The following is a 19630-nucleotide window of genomic DNA, read 5'->3' on the forward strand; positions in this document are numbered from 1 at the left end:
CAGGTTTTTAACTGTATCTTAATTTCATGAATGATTGGAATGACAGAAATCTTACCCAATTTAGTTTTTTGTTTTAGGTAATGGTGTACAGCTCTCTACTGGCTAGCTAATATTCAAGACAACGTCAGTTCTCTTGGTAAAGTTTTTCAGTAAGACTGAACTGACAAGGCAGGTTGCCTCAAATGACTTGATGAGTTTTAGCTATTTTTTTGTTTTGTTGTGTAAAAACACTAATTCAGCTAAATGTACTTGGTAGTTATTTCATCTAAATGAATGATTAAAATTTCTGAACCCTAGTATTTTTATTTATTATTTTATTACTTAAGCTAAGACAGTATTGCTCTCAAACCTAGGGATAAGTACCGAAATTTAGTACCAACTTGGCACCGGTGCCTACAGATTTTGGTGCCTTGCTGATCATTTTGATTCTGTTTAAGAAAAATCCATCCTTTGATGATTTGCATGGATTTATATGTTTATAATCATAGCAGAGGGAGGGAGAGGTCATGAATCAGCGATGGCCTAAATTAGTGGTTCTCAAACGATGTGGCAGTGTGCCTTGAGGCTAGTCTATGTGCGCCTTGGGAATTTGTGTAACACTGCATCATTACTATAGCTGTGACTGAAGATACTATAACAATAATTAAAGAATCATGGACATAGATATGGGGTTCTTGAAGACAAAAAAGAAGAAGTGCTGCTAGGTCTCTGTTCATATACAGGGGCTCTTTGGAAACTTTGGGCTTGATTTACTCAGTTCATCTGTTGAAGGGGTGGTTGCAGGAGTGAAAAGAATGGGTTTAATCCAAAAACTTGTAGTAAAAAACTAACTAAAAAACTGGAACTGTCCTTCAAAAAGCAATCCAAGGCACATTTTAGGTTTTTTGTAATGAAATTGCCTTTAATTTACATGGCAAAACACATTTTTTAAAACACCAATGTAGATATGGTGTGTCTTAAGATTTGGTTTAATCTTAGCTGTGCCTTGGGTGAAAAAAGTTTGAAAACCAGTGGCCTAAACTGAACGAGAGCGTGGCGCGCTGCACACTCTATTAGCAACTCATCTGGGCAGAAACGATATAAATGATCAGACAAGGCAGGAACTTTAAGCGCTACCTCTTGTCCTTTGTAAGTTTATTTCTGAACATTTTCAGTCTCAGCATGAAATTTTTTAAACGATATGAAAGCAGACAGAGACATACGTAGCAGCATCTCTGTGGATCAGATTGTTAAAGGGGAAATAAAAAGTTGTATGACTTCTACCTTGATCACAATTTACCGCTGTATCCCATCAACATACTTCTCTGTCCTGCAGCTAATTACTAACCTGACACATATATTATGTGTTCTTTAGGTCAGAGCAGGGGTGTACCTAGACTTTTTAGTTTGGGGGGGGCTGATTTGTGCAAGGGGGGAATTGAAGTGTGTATCCACACAGGCAACATATCATCATGTATCATTAATGTATTTAACTTTATGATTTGATTTACTTAAGAAGATTCAAAAATAGTACAAAGCAGTATTGATAAATAAGTAGTTGAAAAAGTTCAAAAATAAGGAGGAGAGTAGTGGGTGGAGTACTTCGTTAAAACAACTTACAACTTATTTATTTATTGGAGTTGGATAAGGTTTTATTAATCAGTTGTATGAATTTGTTCAAAGTATATTTTACAATTCAAATGCCTTTGCAGTTATAAAAGTAATTTTAGTGCCATTGACCATTATTGTATTCTTTTCCCTACTGAAGGTACCCATCATTTAGGTACCAGTACTGTTTTAAAAGTATTGATTTACCATATTGGAAAAAACCCAGAAGGATACCCAACTGTACTCATAACAGCAAGACAACATCAGAAATCACTTTTCTTTAAGTTCTGCTGAGAAAGTCATGACTGGATTTCACAGTTGCTTTCTTTTGTAAACTGAAAAAGAAATTAGATACCATTCTTTGTGATTAGCTACACAATTTGTGGTTGTTTTTTTTTTTTTGGAATATTTATGAATGATTTTTTGTTTTGTTTGTTGTGTGAAAGCAAATTTTTTATATCATGTTAATTAGTTTTCTGTTGTTTAAGTAATTTCTGCACATCAGCCTGGTAGAGCACTATTAATGTCCATCTTTAGTCAGAAACATCATGATTTTTGTGATCCATGTTATTGGAAGTGTAAAGTGACACTGACACCTTCACGCTGCTGTCATCCTCAGGAGGACAGTCTGCACCAGTCTGGGCTGTTCTGGCTCATGTAACGCCTTTTTTTGAGTCACAGGATATTCTGAGGCTGAAATGTGTCTGTACTATGTCTCTTTTCAGGCGATGTTTGTCACCATGCATGACCTAAAATATGCAGTGAGAAGCAGTCTGCCACCGTCCAGGAGGAACACGTATAGATAGCAGTGTGCTCTTTCTGGTCTAGCAGACTTTGTGGGTTTCTTGTCCTCATCCTGTTTTCCAGCATGTGGAGCTTGCTAGGTGGGTGGGTGGGTGGTGAGGGGGGAGGTTTGGTGGACCACAAAATGTTCTGCTCACCTCCCCTGGCCTCATCTCACTGTCTGAAGTCTGACATTTCCTGCTGTTATTTTGGGATGGCCTGCTGTCAGGTTGTTGTAACATCTCGTCTCGGTGTGGCTGAGGTAAAATTAAAGGAAACTCCCCTGGTAAATTTTTTTCCCTTCCATGTCACGTTGAAAGAGCGGATGTTTTCCCTCCACCTGTGCCCAGTCTGCCCTTCTCATTTGCTCCCAACCCCCCACTACCTGAATCCTTTTATAATCTCTGCTGAGCTGAGTTGAAATTGGGGGCACACATGGCCATGCATCATAGATGTGATGAATGACAGTGGAGGAATATTCTCAGGAAGTGCTAACTCAGTTTTATCTTGTTCATCTTTTATGAAAAGAGAGTGAAATACAGTGAAACACAGCGATCTCTGATCAGAGAGAAGATATCATGTCCATTAGAGATTCTTGTTATAGTGCAGACGTCCAGTCGAACATCCACAATGAAGGCTTTGTTGGCTTTAAAATTGTAATATGCTGTTAAATGTGCCGTAAATAAGTAGACGCGGATTCAGGCACAGCTGCTAACTGTAGCAGCAGTAAAAATGTAACCGTTTGATTAAGGTAAGTGAACTGACTTTGCCTGTCATGTTGCTTGTTGGTTGCTGCTTTAAACTTCAGTGCTCTTTATTCGCTTGCACAGTGATGACCACAGCAGGGGTTAAAACTATCAAGAAAATAAGCAAAAATTAGTGATGTACACTACAGGCCAGCCCTCTGATTGGCTGGGCTCCTGACAAGGTGTGGGTTTGGATGTTGAATTTATTTACCTGGGCTGCTCTCTTTTTCCCCTTCTAACCACTCCCCCCCTCCCATTTTTGCCACTGTATTTGACACTTTCCATTTATTTTGTGCACTCTTTGCCCATTTTTGCCACATTTTAAACCCTTTTAAATCAAATTTTCTCTGCCCCTTTCTGCCACTTATAACACATTTTTTCCACTCTAGCCCAATTTTGTTACTTCTAAGATAACATTTGACTACTGTAAAATACCAAATAATCGCCGGGTCCCAATTAACTGCCGGGTGTGGCAGTACATTTTGACAAGTAAACGCATGTTCCAAATAAATGCCGGGTGTAATTTATTTAAAGCTTCGATATGTGACTGAGATGAGAACCGTATACGATCAACTACCAACTCTCCCTCCCTTCCTGTTCTTCTCCCTGTTTGAGCTCTGTAGCTCCACCCCTCTCTTTACGTACCTGAGAATGTCCGCTGAATTGAATTGAATGGTGGCAAAGCGCTCATGGAGTGATTTTGCACTGCTTTTCCACTGAATTCAATGTTCGACTCACAGACAAGAAAATACTTCATCTCATCATGAACAAATTCTACACAGGACCAAACACCGCCGTAATTCTGCCATTGAATCAACTTCTCACTGAGCTGAGATACGGAAGCTACAGCAGCCAATAGGAATGCTCCCTCTGACCTGAGCCTGATTGTCTGCGAGTACTAGCCTCCTCATTGGCTGGGGCACCCCTGTCCCTTGCTGGTTTTCTCAAGTGAGATAGCAGCGCCATGCCCTGGTGCAGCGAAAAAGTAAAAAGTACGACATTAACTTTAAACAGTCTGTCGTCAACTTTGTGTTTGTTTAGTTCCTTACCAGTGTTTAAAGTGTTTAGAGAGTGCTGAGTTGACAGAAGAAGACAAAAGTATAACTATGGTACTGTAATCTTGTCTCAAAAATGTAAAAGTGATATTCATACTGGTGTAAATAAACACTTTGGTTAAATTTACCATATGTTTCCAGTTTTTGCTAAGCAAGATTTTTGTGAAAAAGGAATTAAACGCCTGTTCCAAATAGACGCCTGGTCCCAAATAAACGCCTGGTCTGCTCCATCATTGTTATGATTTTACTCAAATTGCAAATTGGATAGAATTTGTTGTATTGAATGGAATGATCATTTTTATGTCATCCTCATATTTAATCAGAAAATATACAAAATAAAGGAAGTTTTGTTGACTAAATATGTCTTGATTGTTTGCATGATATATTATGTATAACACCACTGCTGCAAAAAAAAAAAAAAAAAAAAAAAAAAAAATTTAAACCGGTATTTTGACTCAAGTTTCAGGTAAAAGAAATATTGCAACTTCTGCGATTTGAAAATTGCAGCAGGCCATATTCAATTTAATCTAATTTTCGATTAATTGCCAAACTCTACTCTTCCCCAATTTTGCTACGTTTAAGATCCCATTTAACTTCTTTTTCTCGCCCAGTTTTGCCACTTAATTTGCCACCAATTATTTCTTTTTTGCACTTCGGACCATTTTACATCACTTTTTCCTGCCCTTTTGTTTTCAAAATGTAACACATTTTTGCCACTACAACCCATTTTTGCTACTTTTAAGACCCCTTTGACGACCATCTGCACTGTGTAAAACCAATACTCTGATCATTCAAACACTGAAGCAGTGAAATGTTGGAATTATGTAACTCCGTGTTTGTGATAAAGTTGTGATTGCAGCCACATTCAGAGGTATTTCATTGCATCCATACTTTCAGTTTTTCTCCATTACTGGGCATTTCTGCTGTGAATTGATTCACAAGCTACTTACAGTAATCTAACTATGTTTATCTTGATGATCCCTGCTAGGAAAAGCAGCAGAATACTTTACTGTGAATGACGACATTTTTTTTTTCTTCTTCTGTTATCTGACGCTTTGTTGCCCAACAGCACACTGAAAACTCATCTGAAGAATAACCTTCTTTCTTTTGTCTTTCAGGAGCCGTACTATGTGCGATGCATAAAACCCAACGAGATGAAGTCTCCTGTGTTGTTTGACGACGCTCGCTGCCAGCACCAGGTGGCCTACCTGGGCCTGTTGGAGAACGTGATGGTGCGCAGGGCGGGCTTTGCCTACAGGCAGCCATACATCCGCTTCCTGCAGCGGTAAGAGAACACAATGTGCTTTATGGTGCAAGACCTCCTCTGTGTTTTACCTCCTCTGTGAGAAACTGAGAAGAAGTCTCAGTCTGTACTTCTTCAGGAGTTCAGTGTAACACCTGGAGTGGGAGATGTACCAAACTTTCCCAGAAGTCGAGCAGGTGCTGCTATGATGACATTAGAGTTATCCCACTTAATGTCAGTTTCCATGTTTGCGTTCCCAGTTTAACAGTGTTGTCTAAAGGAAAATGCTTTGTTTTAAATTAAATGATTTAGTCCACTTGTTATGCTTAGAGTACCTTACATGGATCCAAATCCAAAAAATCTAGGAACTTAATTTCTTGTCAGACCCTGATACATTTTTTTCATTAAGATTTTCCTGCTTGTTAAACATCCACTTCCTTGTTGCTCCCATGATGACAGAAATGATGCTTTGTTTTTCTATTTTTAACACTCGTCTTGTTCCCATACTCAACTATATGCCAGCCCTTGACAGATTTTGTCATTACCTGGAAAACAAAAGAAAGAAAGTTGATGACTCATACTGCATCATGGGAGCTTTATGAGTCATTTGTCTCCCCATGATGCACAAGACCTACAACCCAGCTGACATCCCTTTGCTCTCTCTCTCTGTGTCTGTGTTTGGTTGTTTTCACATTCAGCTCTTTTAGCTACTGTAAATGCAATCAAGTTCCTCCCTAGTGTCCTTTTCATAATGAAAATTAAATACTTCATGATAAAATAGCATCATAGTAACCCTTACATGGAAACCTATTTGCAACCTCAATGCCAAAAAAGGTAGGACACTGTGTAAAATGTAAATAAAAACAGAGTGGAACTATTTGCAAATCTCATAAACCCATATTTTATCTACAGTGGAGCATAATCAACATATCAGATGTTGAAAATGAGACATTTAACCATGTAATGAAAAATATAAGCTGATTTTGAATGTGATGTCAGCAACACATCTCATAAAAGTAGGGACAGGGCCATGCACCAAATGTTTTGACTCTTCTACTGTGAAGCCATGCTGTTGTGATGAATGCGGTATATGGTTTAGCATTGTCTTGTTGAAATATGCAAGGTCGTCCCTGAAAGAGATGTCTGGATGGGAGCATATATTGACTTAAAACCTCTACACTTTTCAGCACTGAAAGTTCCTCTCCAGATGCATAAGCCGCCCATGCCATAGGCACTAATGCACCCTCATACCATCAGAGATGCAGGCTTTTGAACTGTACACTGATAACAAGCTGGATGGTCCCACTCCTCTTAATCTGCAGAACATGGCATCCATGATTTTCAAAAAGAATTTCAAATTTTGATCCATCTGACCACAGAACAGTTTTCCATTTTGCCTTAGTCCATTTTAAATGAGGGTTGGCCCTGAGAAGACAGATGTGTTTCTGGATTATGTTCACATTCAGATTCTTTTTTTGCATGATACAGCTTGAACTTTGATTTGTGGATGACAGTTAATTGGGTTGATAAACAATGATTTCTGGAAGTGTTCCTGAAGATTATGAGCATCCTCTGCCATGGCGCACAGACATTTCTCGAGATTCTCTGAATCTTTTGATGATGTTATATCATCTTCTGTCTTTTGTTCATGTAACTGGTCTTTAATGATTACAGCTCTTATTTGATAATGTATACTAGAAGAGGAACATTGTATGCAGATTTCCTGGAAGTGAACAATAAATGCCGCCTACAGGATGCTCAGAGTGGGCCAAGATTATTGTAAAAATGACTGATCAAAAATAACTGTGTGATGATTGAAAGAATATTATTCTTTATTTAATTCTGAATATTATTGTAGTCCTCTGTAGACAGTGAGTACATGTAAAGTGTCTTGTTACAAGGGTTAAGGCTTCTGTTTTGTGCGTGTTATTTTCTTATTTTGTTTTTTCTCAAAGTTAAAGTTTTATGATAGCGTAGAAACCAGCTGAAAACTCTAAAGAGTCTCCCCTGTATTCTTTTTAACTTGTTGATCCGAAAAAAAAAGTTTCTCCATAATATGTTACAAAAGATGCTGTTGTTGTTCTCTTACTATCCTCATTGTTACATGTGTGTTAGTTTGATCAGAATAACTTTAAGTTGTGTATGTTGTAGGGATGCACAATGTTGCTGATATTTGAAAAATTAATTTTTAATTATACTGATATCGATACAGATGTGAATGTAGTTCAGACCTAGAACATCAGTCCTTAAAACAGACTTTAAAGTTTCAGGAAAGAGGAGAAACAAAGAAAAAGACACTATCATCTTCCAGTTATTCCATGGGTTAGTTAATGGATCACTGATATCACTTTATCACTGTTAGACCTGATTTCCTCTTCTCCTCTATCATGTTACAGGTATAAAATGACATGTGAGTACACCTGGCCGAACCACCTGATGGCGTCAGACAGGGAAGCCGTGGAGGCTATCGTCACCCAGCATGGCTTCCAGGACGACGTGGCGTACGGACACACCAAGCTGTTTGTCCGAACACCGCAGTCTCTCTACAATCTGGAGCAGGAAAGAGCAGCCCTCATCCCGATCCTGGTGCTTTTCCTGCAGAAGGTCAGACACATCAGGATGAGTGTGACTGTAATGTAGATGATTTCACTGCTTTTAGTATTCTTACACCGCCTCAAACATGCTCTGAAATCTTAAATGTCAGATCTCAAAGGCAGTTTTCTGAAGCTGTGCTTGGATTTTGATAAGAATGTATCGATCTGACAGACTGATTAGTCGACACAGAGACCTGATTTAATGTCATGGGGAGCTGGGATCATGTGTTCACAGTTAATCATGAACAACGTTATCTCCTCCACTTACAGACTCAGGCCTCTGGGCTTCAAAGAGGAGATTGCAGTTTGCCTCAGCCTCATGAATATGTGGCTTCTGGTTATGTTTGACTGAAATTCATCTGCCAGCTGAATTTTAATTTCCTGTAACAATAATTGGGATAATTAATGAGATCCCGAGCACAGTCACATTAAAGTCAATTACCTCTCTAGCTCAATGAAACACCCCTCTCCTTCCTCTTTTTCCTGACCTACTTTGATGACTCTGCAGAGAAGTCTGGGTCTATAACTGGAACGAAGTTTGTCTGCAGCTCATCCTGATTCCTCTCTTAACAAGTCCCTCTTTTCCTGAAACCCACAGGTGTGGCGTGGGGCTTTGGCTCGTATGAGGTGCAGAAGAATGAGGGCTATTTACGCCATTATGGGCTGCTACAAGCGCTACAAGGTGAAAGCTCATTTCTGGGAAGTGGAGCGGAGGTTTGCTAATGTGCGAACCATGGCCGACTATGGAAAAAGCGTGCAGTGGCCGATCCCGCCTGCAGCTCTGTCCCGGTTTCACCAGATCACAGTCATGCTGCATCGTAGGTCAGTCCACACAAATGGAAATTCACAAAATCAAATATCAATCCTCAGTAAATTTTTGTTTATATTTAAACATGTTCTTGTTTTCACAAATTGTCAGAAAATGACTGAAACCTCCTGGAGAAGTTTATAGATGGTAATGAAACCAACTGAATTGCCTCTTCATGGCCTATGAAAGCAAACAAGACCATGCAAGAGAGGATGAATTATTACTACATAGTTGATACAAGATCACAACAATAACAAAGTGCATATCTTTGGTGCGGTCATCTCTGCTCACATCTGACCTGAAGACACAAAAAATAGATGAACTAAGAGCCCAACATGATCCACACAATCCACCAGTATACTGACACTCATTCACCAACAAACAATATGACAAACTGTTCCATTAAAGTTGCTTTGGTTTTGGGTCAACATAAAAGCCTTCTGCTAAGGTTGTCTGATACAGCTCAGATTAAACTCATGACAGAGGGAGCTGCTGCTCTTTTCTCTTAATAAACAAGAGACAAAATGAGAGGGAGGAAAATAAAGACAGAAGCAGTGGTTAAAGCTGCTCATTTTATTAGATGGGTTGAGAGGGGGCGCTGGTTGCGTAGTTGCTATGTTCATTCAGCTATTGTCTTCGAAGCAGACTGGCCGATTCATGAAGTGTTTTTGACTGCAGGATTGGTCACACTTGTGTTCTTAATTTAGTGAATGCCATGTCCTTGGAAGGTGGAAGCTTGTGCAGATTTTTAATCCTTGCATGTATAAGGTCATGAAACTGCTGGGCTGTGCCCACAGACATCTGATATGATGTATCATGTAGACATCAGAGGAGGCCTATATATTATTATAGATTACATTTTGCTTGCCAAGTTAGAAATATGCAGTGCAACAGAGGATGTGGTGAAATTAAACCCAGACAGGCTGATTTAACTATTTGATATTAAGCAGTCAGCTGTCTTGATCTACACTAAGTTAAAATTAAGCATGGGATTATATTGCTCATTCATACAAATAATATTCATCCTGCTGTAATCAGAAAAAAAGTGATAAAAAGATAAAATTTGATAAATTAAATCTGGTGGAAAATGACTGAAAATAAAGACATTATTTATTGACATAATTATTGAATATAATATTGCATTATACATCATGTAAAATTTCATACAATGTATGAAATACAATATGTTTGTGTATATGAAAAATAATAATTTAAAATTAATAGTTTTACATGCACCTAAATGTGTTTTAAAGTGCACTGTGCACAAGTTTCTCTGGTGGGTTGTTGCACCCGCGGAGTCCCCTGTTGTTAAGGTGGCCAGTTCAAAAAGGCTTTTTGATCCGGCTTTTGAATGGAAGAAAAACAGGAATTGTGCAGAGATAGAAGTGAGTCTGAAAATGTAAGGACAAAAACATGTTAAATTTGTATTTTACAGCATCATTGGAACACTAAAAAAGGTTAAGGCCAGTTTAACATCACAGTTCCCTCATTAAATGCATTTCAGAGTATCGGGTTTTAGTTTCCGGCTTCCTGGATTCAGTGCAGATAACTTTAGCTGGATTCTTTGTCATTTCTTGTCTGACTGCCAGTAATTCTCCTTTGGACAGAGCCTCATCAGCTCTTAACCCCTGTCACTAGTCTTACTGTGACTCTTTAATGGAGATCCATTTTCATAACAAAGAAATCAGAGTTACATTATTTCTCTTATCTAGCTGTTTTGCTTTGAAATAGCTCTATAAATTATTGATAATATCTTTAATGAGTGAGTTTTTTGATCAACAAGAACATACTCTGGAAGCACAGATGAAGGCTTTTTTTAATCCCTCACAGACTTGAAGCTTTTCCTCCTACTCCATTGTTTTCCTTTGCACCTTTGATGTTTCTCTCCACCCACGTGACATGCTGTCTTGTTCTCATCCCTTGTTGTCAGGTGGTGGGCGAGGCAGATCATCAAGAACATCCCTCCGTCTGACATGCTGGAGGTTCGTGCTAAAGTGGCAGCTATGACTGCCCTGAGTGGAGAGAGGAAAGACTGGGGAGTTAGCCGAGCCTGGGAGAGGGACTACCTCGCTAATGTAAGAACCACATATGAACCAAACATAAGGGAAGTGGAGAAACGGTACATGTGAGCTCTAATTAGGCCTGCACTGCAAATCCTGATTTCCTCATTATCTCAGTAGGAGCATTTGCAATAAACACATTGCAAAAGCCTAAATTAAATTAAAGTAAAGATGAAAAATAACACTTTTAAAAAACAATACTATATCACTCAGCAGGCCTACATTTTACATGAGTATGAAAGTGCAATCAGAGGAAGTTTCTTAGAATTGTCTGTTCCAATTCAGTGCTGAAAAAGAACTTTTTGGCTTTACTTTGGGTTTAGGAGAGACTTGTTTCCAACACAGACATAAACCAGTGGTTCTCAACTGGTGGGTTGGGACCCAGAAGTGGGTTGCAAAGCCCTTTTCTGTGGGTCACGGGTGTGTGTCTGGGGAAAAAAATTGTGCCAAATTGTCCATGAGACGCTATAAAACGTGGATGTTTTGTCCTGTTTTATTGTTTTGTTACACCTTTTGTACTGTCTTAGGTCCAAGCTCTATTATTTTCTATAAAATACATCTGATTGACCAAAAAAATCTCAAAAATTTGGATTGCAATTGTCCTTGAGGAGTTGATGGTGGGTCCCCTGACCCAACCAGTTGATAACCACTGAGAACTGTAGATAAACAGAGAAGCTCCAGGAAATAGCTAATATACTGTCTTTAATATATGATATATATCTATTTATTGCTTTCCATGTCATTACTCCAGTATTGACGTATGTAACTGCACATTGAGAATTTTTATATCATGAATACCTAGAGTTATTTTTGGAGACATGAAAGTATACTTCCAACACCACATTATCATATCCTCCTCACAGGAGGTGTTATTTTGAAACATTTACAGTATTGGTCATTTATGCATTTCAAAACAACTGTATTAATTTCTTACTTTAATCTAATGAATAATGTAACTACAGCAGGCTGAAGTAGCCATACCTAAGAAGGAGCCAGAGAATCAGATTCTTTACCAGGCAGCACTCATTTATACAGAACATCTTCTTTCTTGACAAATTGATCCTCCCAACTCAACAGATGAGAAATGGTTTACTCAATGGATAACTTCACTCATGGTGCAAAACATCAAAAACTACAACAATCCACCAGAGATATGAGCAAAGGAATCCCGGCAGTGATTGTGGTATAACAGGAAACATCTTAACACATATAAACACTCTGCCCAAGGGCACCATGGGAAACCTCTGCCTACATATCCCCAGATTTGATATGGCACTTAGGCCTATTTAACTTAGAATGGAGTTAAAATTACAATTTGGGAGTCACACCAACTCTGAAAAGTTTAACACCAACATACAGTGCTTAACTAATTTATTAGACCACCCTAACCCTAACCAAAGTAAGGTTTATGCCACAGCTGCCCTAAATTAACAGCATTGGTAATTACCAAAATCATTTTTTATGTTTCTGCAATGGTTAATACACCAAATGTAGAAGCTCTTTAACCCAAATGATATTTTTAATGCTAAAATATAATTATTATTGTTATCCATGAATTTTCAAATTTTTAGAAATACTGAAAAAATAGTAAGGCACATTATTATTTCTTGATTAATATGTCAAATTATAGTTATTCCCTTGCATTCCTGAAGAGAGAAATGCGTTTTAGTGGTTGAATGTTATGCTTGATTAATTTCTGACTTCTCAGAGAAGCCCGGTGAGCCGGCTCAAATTTGGGGGAATTCAGTTTGAAATCCCCCATTCCTGTTCAAAATGGTAAAACGTTGATAGCTCACTGAAAATGAAAGAGTCTGCATTGAAGCACTTCATGATGCTGGATGGTCTTCACATTTGATTGTAACTAACACTTTTTAAGATTGGGGTCTAATAATGAGTCATCACTAAACCTGACATAGAAATAATACTTATGACATCTTTGACTACCAAGAAAAAATAATTTCATGAAACTTGAGATTTCTTTTTGGTTAAAAAAACACTAGGTATGTTCAAAATATCCAGAATAAAAGCCAGTTAGTGAACCTTGAGTTGACAACATTTTACATATATGCCTCTTAGACTTTATAGAAGATTATAATTTTAAACTAAATGCATTTCAAATGTATTTGTGTGTTCTTCTTAATGATTTTAATTTTTTATTGCTTTTATATTATTATTCTCCTACACTGCAAGTATTTTTAGTCAGTCCTTACCACAAGAGGACCTCGTTTCCTGTAAATGCTTCTTTATAAGTCTACTCAACAAAACTTTTTCTCTTTTATGAGTAAGTGAAGGAGAAATTAGACTGACTGCATTGATGGATTTCTTCCTGTTGAATTTGTCCCAGTCAATGTGATCTGAATACCAACAGCATTGCAGTAAATCATCTGTTGTTGTGGATGTATGTGGTGCATGTGACGAGCCCTCCCAGTAAACAGCATGACTAAAAGAGGATGGCGCTTGTGAACACAGCCCTTCCTTAATGAATCCCACAGTCGGATCATTTAGCAGCTAATCTTAGGGTGTTTGGTCGCCCGAGGCTTGAAAGACGCCTTCGGGGAGTGTGAGCATGACCGCCACCGAGTCCTGAGTCACTGCCCTTGTTAGCCTGTCAGACGGCCCGTGACTCGCTGGTCTCCAGCTTCACGTGATTGTAGTTAAATCCACAAAGACCTATAGTTAAGTGCATTCAGTCAGCCAGAATCATGGCTTATATGTGTCTGACGTTTCTGAGGACAGAATGGAGGGAGAAGAAGGGACATATGGACCAATTAGTGTTTGGCATGCTTTCTCAGAAACCATCTGCAAGATCAGAGGGTCATCAAGCTTTCTTTAATATTTGAAGTTCAAGCTTGTCTTTAAATCAACGTGGGAAATTACTGGTATGAGAGCTTTTGAGGACACAAATCTGTAAGCTGGACAGATAGACAAAAACTTTTATATGTAAGTTATTATTCAGCAAACAGTCAGTGTAATTTGATCTCACCTTACAGATACTCTATACATTTTCTTTATAGAACATCTGCCTTTTTTTCGTGCTTTTGCCATCCCAAGAAAGTTCATCCAATTTTCTGAGTACAAAATTGTTAGACACTCCAAAACCCTACATTAAAAACCTCGATAAGCTTTGCAAAAATGTTGTTATTGAGCTTTACTTTGAAATAATTATCAATAAAGTCCTAGAGCAAAACTCTTCACTATGTGCTGATGTAAACAGTCAGCAGATTCACTGCTCTACCGCTGGTTGCACAAAGTATTACAAGCTAGAGGTGGGACAAATTATTGATGTGATTTAAAAAATGTATATTATTGCCCTGACTCATGTGGTACAGTTTCATATCACAGGTGCCAATTATCAATATTCTGATTTAAAAAAATAAAGAGCCATAAAAACATTTTCCAGCTATGTTACTTTTCCATGACTCATCACTGCATGGCTTTTGACACACCTGGGCATCGTTGGCCTGGTGGTTATAGATAATGCACACCTTGGGGAGGCTGGCCTTAGTTTGACTCAAACCTGCTGCTCCTTTCCCCCATGTCATTACCTGCTTTCTGTCTCTCTTTCCTCCATCCTGTCTCTGTAATGGGGGCATGAAAGGCCCAAAAGTATATCTAAACAAATGAAATGGTCACATAAAAGTAAAGTAGGCCATGAAATGATTTTAGATTTCTTCTTGCGGCCCCCCACTGTATTTCTAATCAGGCAGTTTAGCTCCAGTATCATCCTCCTCCTCTAACAGCATGTCAAACATGGTGTCTGCTAACTGCACCCCGAGGCCTCGAGCTTTGATCTGCTGCTTACAGAATTAAAGCAATAAAAAGTCTTGAAAGAGGCTGAAAGAGGTCACCCAGAGTTACACAACTAGCGATGATCAAACCTCTTAAACTGTTTGAAATGTGTCTGCATGGTGACATCAGCCAGCTTCTAGCCATAACACTTCTCTCTCATTTCTGCAGGTGCGAGACAGCCCTCAGACCAGCTCGGGCTTCATGCGCGTTTCAAAGGAGCTTAGGAACAAAGACGAGTACTCTCAGGTCCTCTTCTCAGGCTTCTGTAGAAAGGTACAGTACAGCATGTGGGAAAGAACACGCTGATCACTAATGTCTGTTTGGTACGAGGAGTTTCCTTTTGTTGCTTCCTTGAAGCTGTGAGATGTTTTTCTCTCATGCTGTGTTCTCCGTTCCACCCCCTCGCACTTTCTGTCCCTTGTATCAGCTCCTTTATGTTTTCATGTTCCAGCGGTGAACATAGCCCTCTCAGACAGAAAAAATATCAGAGGATTAATCATGAAAGGAATTGCACCTCTTCAATTCTCTTAACCTTCAAGATTTTCTTCTTTTGAAAAGAAGTCTGCCTGTTTTGAATCGACTGAAAGGACTTAACTGAATTATTATTTTACCTCATGCTGAACTTGCTCTTATCATCTCCCTGTGGATAAAAGTGGCCATATTTTCCTTATCAGGGATTGTGGAGCGAGGGATTCCACTAAACTATGGGTGCAGCTTAAGCCAAAGTATGTCTGTAGATATGTGAGCTTTGATAAAGGAGAATGAAACCACCTCCAACTCTGACAAACCCAGCAGAGCTTTCATCTTTAGTCTGAAGTTATCTCTTTTGTTTTGTGTGTGTTCCTTGTTTGCTGCTCCACAAGGAAAACCCATTTTGAATCCAAGAACATAAAAAGATCCTAAGATGCAACTAAAAAGCTCTTGACAGAAAATAGAAAATGTACAAACGAGTGGCTTTATTCTCTGTCTCTCTTTCTGTTTTTCTCTCCTCTGCTCTCTCAGGTGAATAGATTCAACAAAAGCACAGACCGAGGTCTGCTCGTCACAGACAAGTACGTCTACAAATTAGAGCCAAAGAAACAGAACAAGGTTCTGAAGAGGCTTCCTTTGGACACTGTAAGTACTCACATGGGAGAGAGCATTCATGCACAGACGCACCACCACACTGCAACCTAGACCTTAAAGCTGCAGAGCTGCGCAGACATCCAGATAAAGACACATAAAGCAGAGGACCTATACTATTAAGAGGATGTTGTTTTTCATCCTGATGAGCATGCCCAGAATATATAAATCCTTAACAACATTAATTCTTCAACTAACAAGCAATAACATTACAGTATGGCCAGTAACTTTGAGAATCTGCATGGTTCTTCTCAATTTAAATAGAAAAAATGTGTTTTTTATCGTTTATTGTCATGCTCATTTTTTTCTGCCCAAAAAATAACCAAATCTGGAAACTCTATTAAGTTGTGCCTGCTGCAAAAACTTTGATATGGGACGAATACCTCAGGAACTTTTAAGTTACTTAAGGGAACTAAACCTTCACCCTGACTAGGAGAACCTGGTACTAAATTAGATTCATGGATTAAATTACTGTAAGAAAACTTTAGGTGACTAAAGAGGGTATAGTCTTCCAACTTATTCAAATAACTATTAAATAGTTTTCTCCTGGAATAAGGATTAGGGTTGCACGTGTGTTTTTCCCTCACGTTAATCTGTGATTGGTCTAATATACCAAATTCTGCAGAAGTGGATTAAAAATATGCCAAAAAGAAATTTTCTGATTACCTTTTTAAGATCTTGACTATTGTTCCTTTTAGATTGCATGGCATTACACACTCCCAGGTACAATGGTTCTTTTTTTATTGACCTGTAGGGGCGTTGTAGAATACCCAGAACAGGTTAGGTTAAAGTTCGTGTTTTTTTTAGGTCCGGAAAGCTCTGTATAAGAAACAACACATGGGTACTTCTTAACTCCAATGATTTACATCGCTGTCTGCACAAGAAAAGTTATCTGTGATTTCACCTGAACAGATCAGTGACTATACCAGGCTGTTATTCCTTAATCAGTGATGCCTTCAAGACATAAGATAGTCACAGAAACAATCAAAGCCATTTTTTGCAACCTCTTGGAGAGAAATGATCTCATAGCAACAATCAAATATTATTTTGAAAATGGTTCTATTTTCATGTTTTCATGGCAGATTTCTGTCAACTTTTTTTCATATTAACTCCCCATTTTTAAATATATGAAACTGACTCACCTTGAGTGAAGAAGGGGGCCCCAGACTGCAAGTTGTCCACCCTTTGTCTTAAAAGTCATTTTTTGGAAGATAAACAGAGTATCAAATAATGAAAGAATGACAGAAAATACCAGCAAATATTTTCAAAATCCAAATAAAGCTCCTCTAAAGTTCATTAAATACATATTAAACTATTCTATATATGTAAAATTTTTGGAATATGCCTTTAACCCATTAAAGCCTGAAAACACAAATTATAGCCAGAAAATTCTAATATTTTGGAACTGAAATGTTTACTTCACTTTCTACTGAAATCCAAAAATAATCAAAATTTCCATAAAATTTAACATATATATTTTTTGTATCTTGTTTGATACATTAGGTGTTTTTGGTAACTGATAATCCACCTATACCATTTATCAGATTGTATTCTGAAGTTTTTTTTAGTAATTTATTGATCTTATTGATTAGATACAGGTATCATAAAAGTATGTATCAAATATGATACAACAGGCTTTGAGGGGTTAATACTAAACAAAGCCTTTTAAACAAACAGTTACATAATGAACCTCAATCTGACACAGGAAAAGGGCACAGACTGTGTGTAGCACCAAACAGCAGCCCCACTTCCTAATAGCCACCAGGAATGTGGGTCAGACCTGGTTCTTTATCCCAGCTGTCATTTATTTACACACATGCACTCACACATACACTTACACGGAGATCCACATCATTTCTGACCCAGGTCACTGCAGTCCATCAATCAAGAAAAGTACAAAAGCAATGAGAGCACTCACAGGGAGAGAACACCGTCTCCTTTCGACTCAAAGAGCTCATGACCTGTTTAGTCAGGATCTGAGACGCTGTCAGGTCAGCCAGCTCAGGTTTGTGTGGGTTTGTCAGGTGTTAGGGTTTATATGCAGACAGGTGATGACAGCTCAATTTAATCTGATCTTTCAGTGTCCCTTAAAATGGTTTTATGGTCTCATAGATTTGTACGTTTCTTAATTTTGATGTTTGGAAGGGACATGAAGACAGTAGGGCTTGATTTGAGACTAAAACATCCGTCAACCATTGGAGAGTTTGTTACTTGCTGAAACCTATTCTGTTATTCAGCTTTTTGTTCTTAAAGTACATCGAGTTTTCAACTTTAATTTCTGACCAGTTAACAAAGTTTGTGACCTTGAATTAAATCATAACAGGGAGAAATATTTGTCAGGAGTTTTGTAGTAGTATTTGATATTAACAGCCTCAACACAGCAAAATAGTCAAGGCTGATTCAACTCCCCTAGTGAATGATTTAACACTTATTCCAAATTTATGTCATTCCGATAGGTTCCATTTACAGTTCAGAGTTAATATTTTTCAGTGTTGTATTTTACATATCTAAGTGTCTAAGTCTAAGAGTTTAAACAACATTGTGTTAAATCTTTCCACTTTTGGCAAAACTTTCGTTATTGACACATCACAATACACTTTTAAACTTACTTAAGATTTCCTCCATGTGTTAATCACAATATAGAGTTCTCTGGCAAGGATGAAGCAAAGCAGCAAACGAACCTAAGAACACCTTTTGATAAAGACCAGCACACCACCTTGTACTTATTTTGCAACAGGCGGGAAGTCACTGACCCTGTGGATAACTTTTCTCATGGTGCAAAACAAAATAATCCCAGTAGTAATCACTGTATGACAGGCAAACACATACAAATACATACTTTACTGCCTATGGCATGGGCAGCTTACACATCTGGAAAGCCACTATCAATGCTCAAAAGTTTGTAGAGGTTTTAGAGCAACATATGCTCACATCCAGACATCTCTCTCAAGGAAGGCATTGCATATTTCAGCAAGACAATGCTAAACCACATACCACATCAATCACAACAGCCTAACTTCACAGTAGAAGAGTGAACTGAGCTGGTCTGCTAGCAGTCCAGACCAATGACCAATAAAACATATTTGGCACATCATAATATGAAAAAAAGAAAGAAGACCAAATAAGACCCTGGACTGTTGAACAGTTAAAATTCGTTATCAGACAAGAATGGGACACCATTCCTCTCCCAAAACTCCAGAAACTGGTCTCCTCACTTCCCAGATATTTACAGACTGTTGATAAAATAAGAGGGGATGCTACACATGAGCCTTTTTATGAGATTTTCAAATCTTTGAATCCTGTTTTTATTTACATTTTACGTAGTGACCCAACTTTTTTGGATTTGGGGTTCTATTTGATCAAGCATCCAATGCAGAAAAAACACTTTTTAGGTGATAAAGGGGATTGTGAGGGATTTTTTATGGACTTTTATGGATTTTTGTACAATATATGATATCAGTTGTGTCATTTCTGTCGTATAACAATATTTTAGTCTTGACATTTTGGTGTCAGTATCCATCCATGACTGGCAGTTTGAGGTGAAAAATAATGAGATGTTCTGCTGGTACAGTTTGGTGTTTGATGCTTGTACGGGAACTTCGTGAGTGATGTGTCGTTGTGAGAGTGAGCCGGCACAACTGGACATCGGCAGAGGTTTTAGAGAGCGAGTCAAGGGGACACTGAGAGAGAGAGAGAGAGAGCTGAAACATGCCAGAGGGTTAAAAACCATCATTATGCAGCAGCAGAGCGGCTAAAGATAGCTGATGCCATTAAGCTCTGCTGCTCACACTGAGGGGAATGAGTCTTATCCAGGTCAGAAACTGAGAATAAAGCACTAAAGAA

At 38.3% G+C, this 19630-nt stretch overlaps 1 protein-coding gene across 3 annotated transcripts in view; it reads left to right on the plus strand.

Annotated features, from left to right (window-relative positions):
* myo1g (myosin IG) overlaps nucleotides 1–19630 on the plus strand; it is an 82524-nt gene that overhangs the window by 28847 nt on the left and 34047 nt on the right. For all 3 annotated transcript variants that reach the window (XM_041809926.1, XM_041809927.1, XM_041809928.1), the window contains 6 exons: nucleotides 5290–5456; nucleotides 7811–8018; nucleotides 8607–8830; nucleotides 10747–10891; nucleotides 14834–14938; nucleotides 15668–15781. In XM_041809926.1, coding sequence (XP_041665860.1) covers nucleotides 5290–5456; nucleotides 7811–8018; nucleotides 8607–8830; nucleotides 10747–10891; nucleotides 14834–14938; nucleotides 15668–15781 — 963 coding nt within the window. The remainder of the gene's footprint in view (nucleotides 1–5289; nucleotides 5457–7810; nucleotides 8019–8606; nucleotides 8831–10746; nucleotides 10892–14833; nucleotides 14939–15667; nucleotides 15782–19630) is intronic.

The sequence above is a fragment of the Cheilinus undulatus genome, linkage group 16, assembly GCF_018320785.1.
Source record: "Cheilinus undulatus linkage group 16, ASM1832078v1, whole genome shotgun sequence".
NCBI lineage: Eukaryota > Metazoa > Chordata > Actinopteri > Labriformes > Labridae > Cheilinus > Cheilinus undulatus.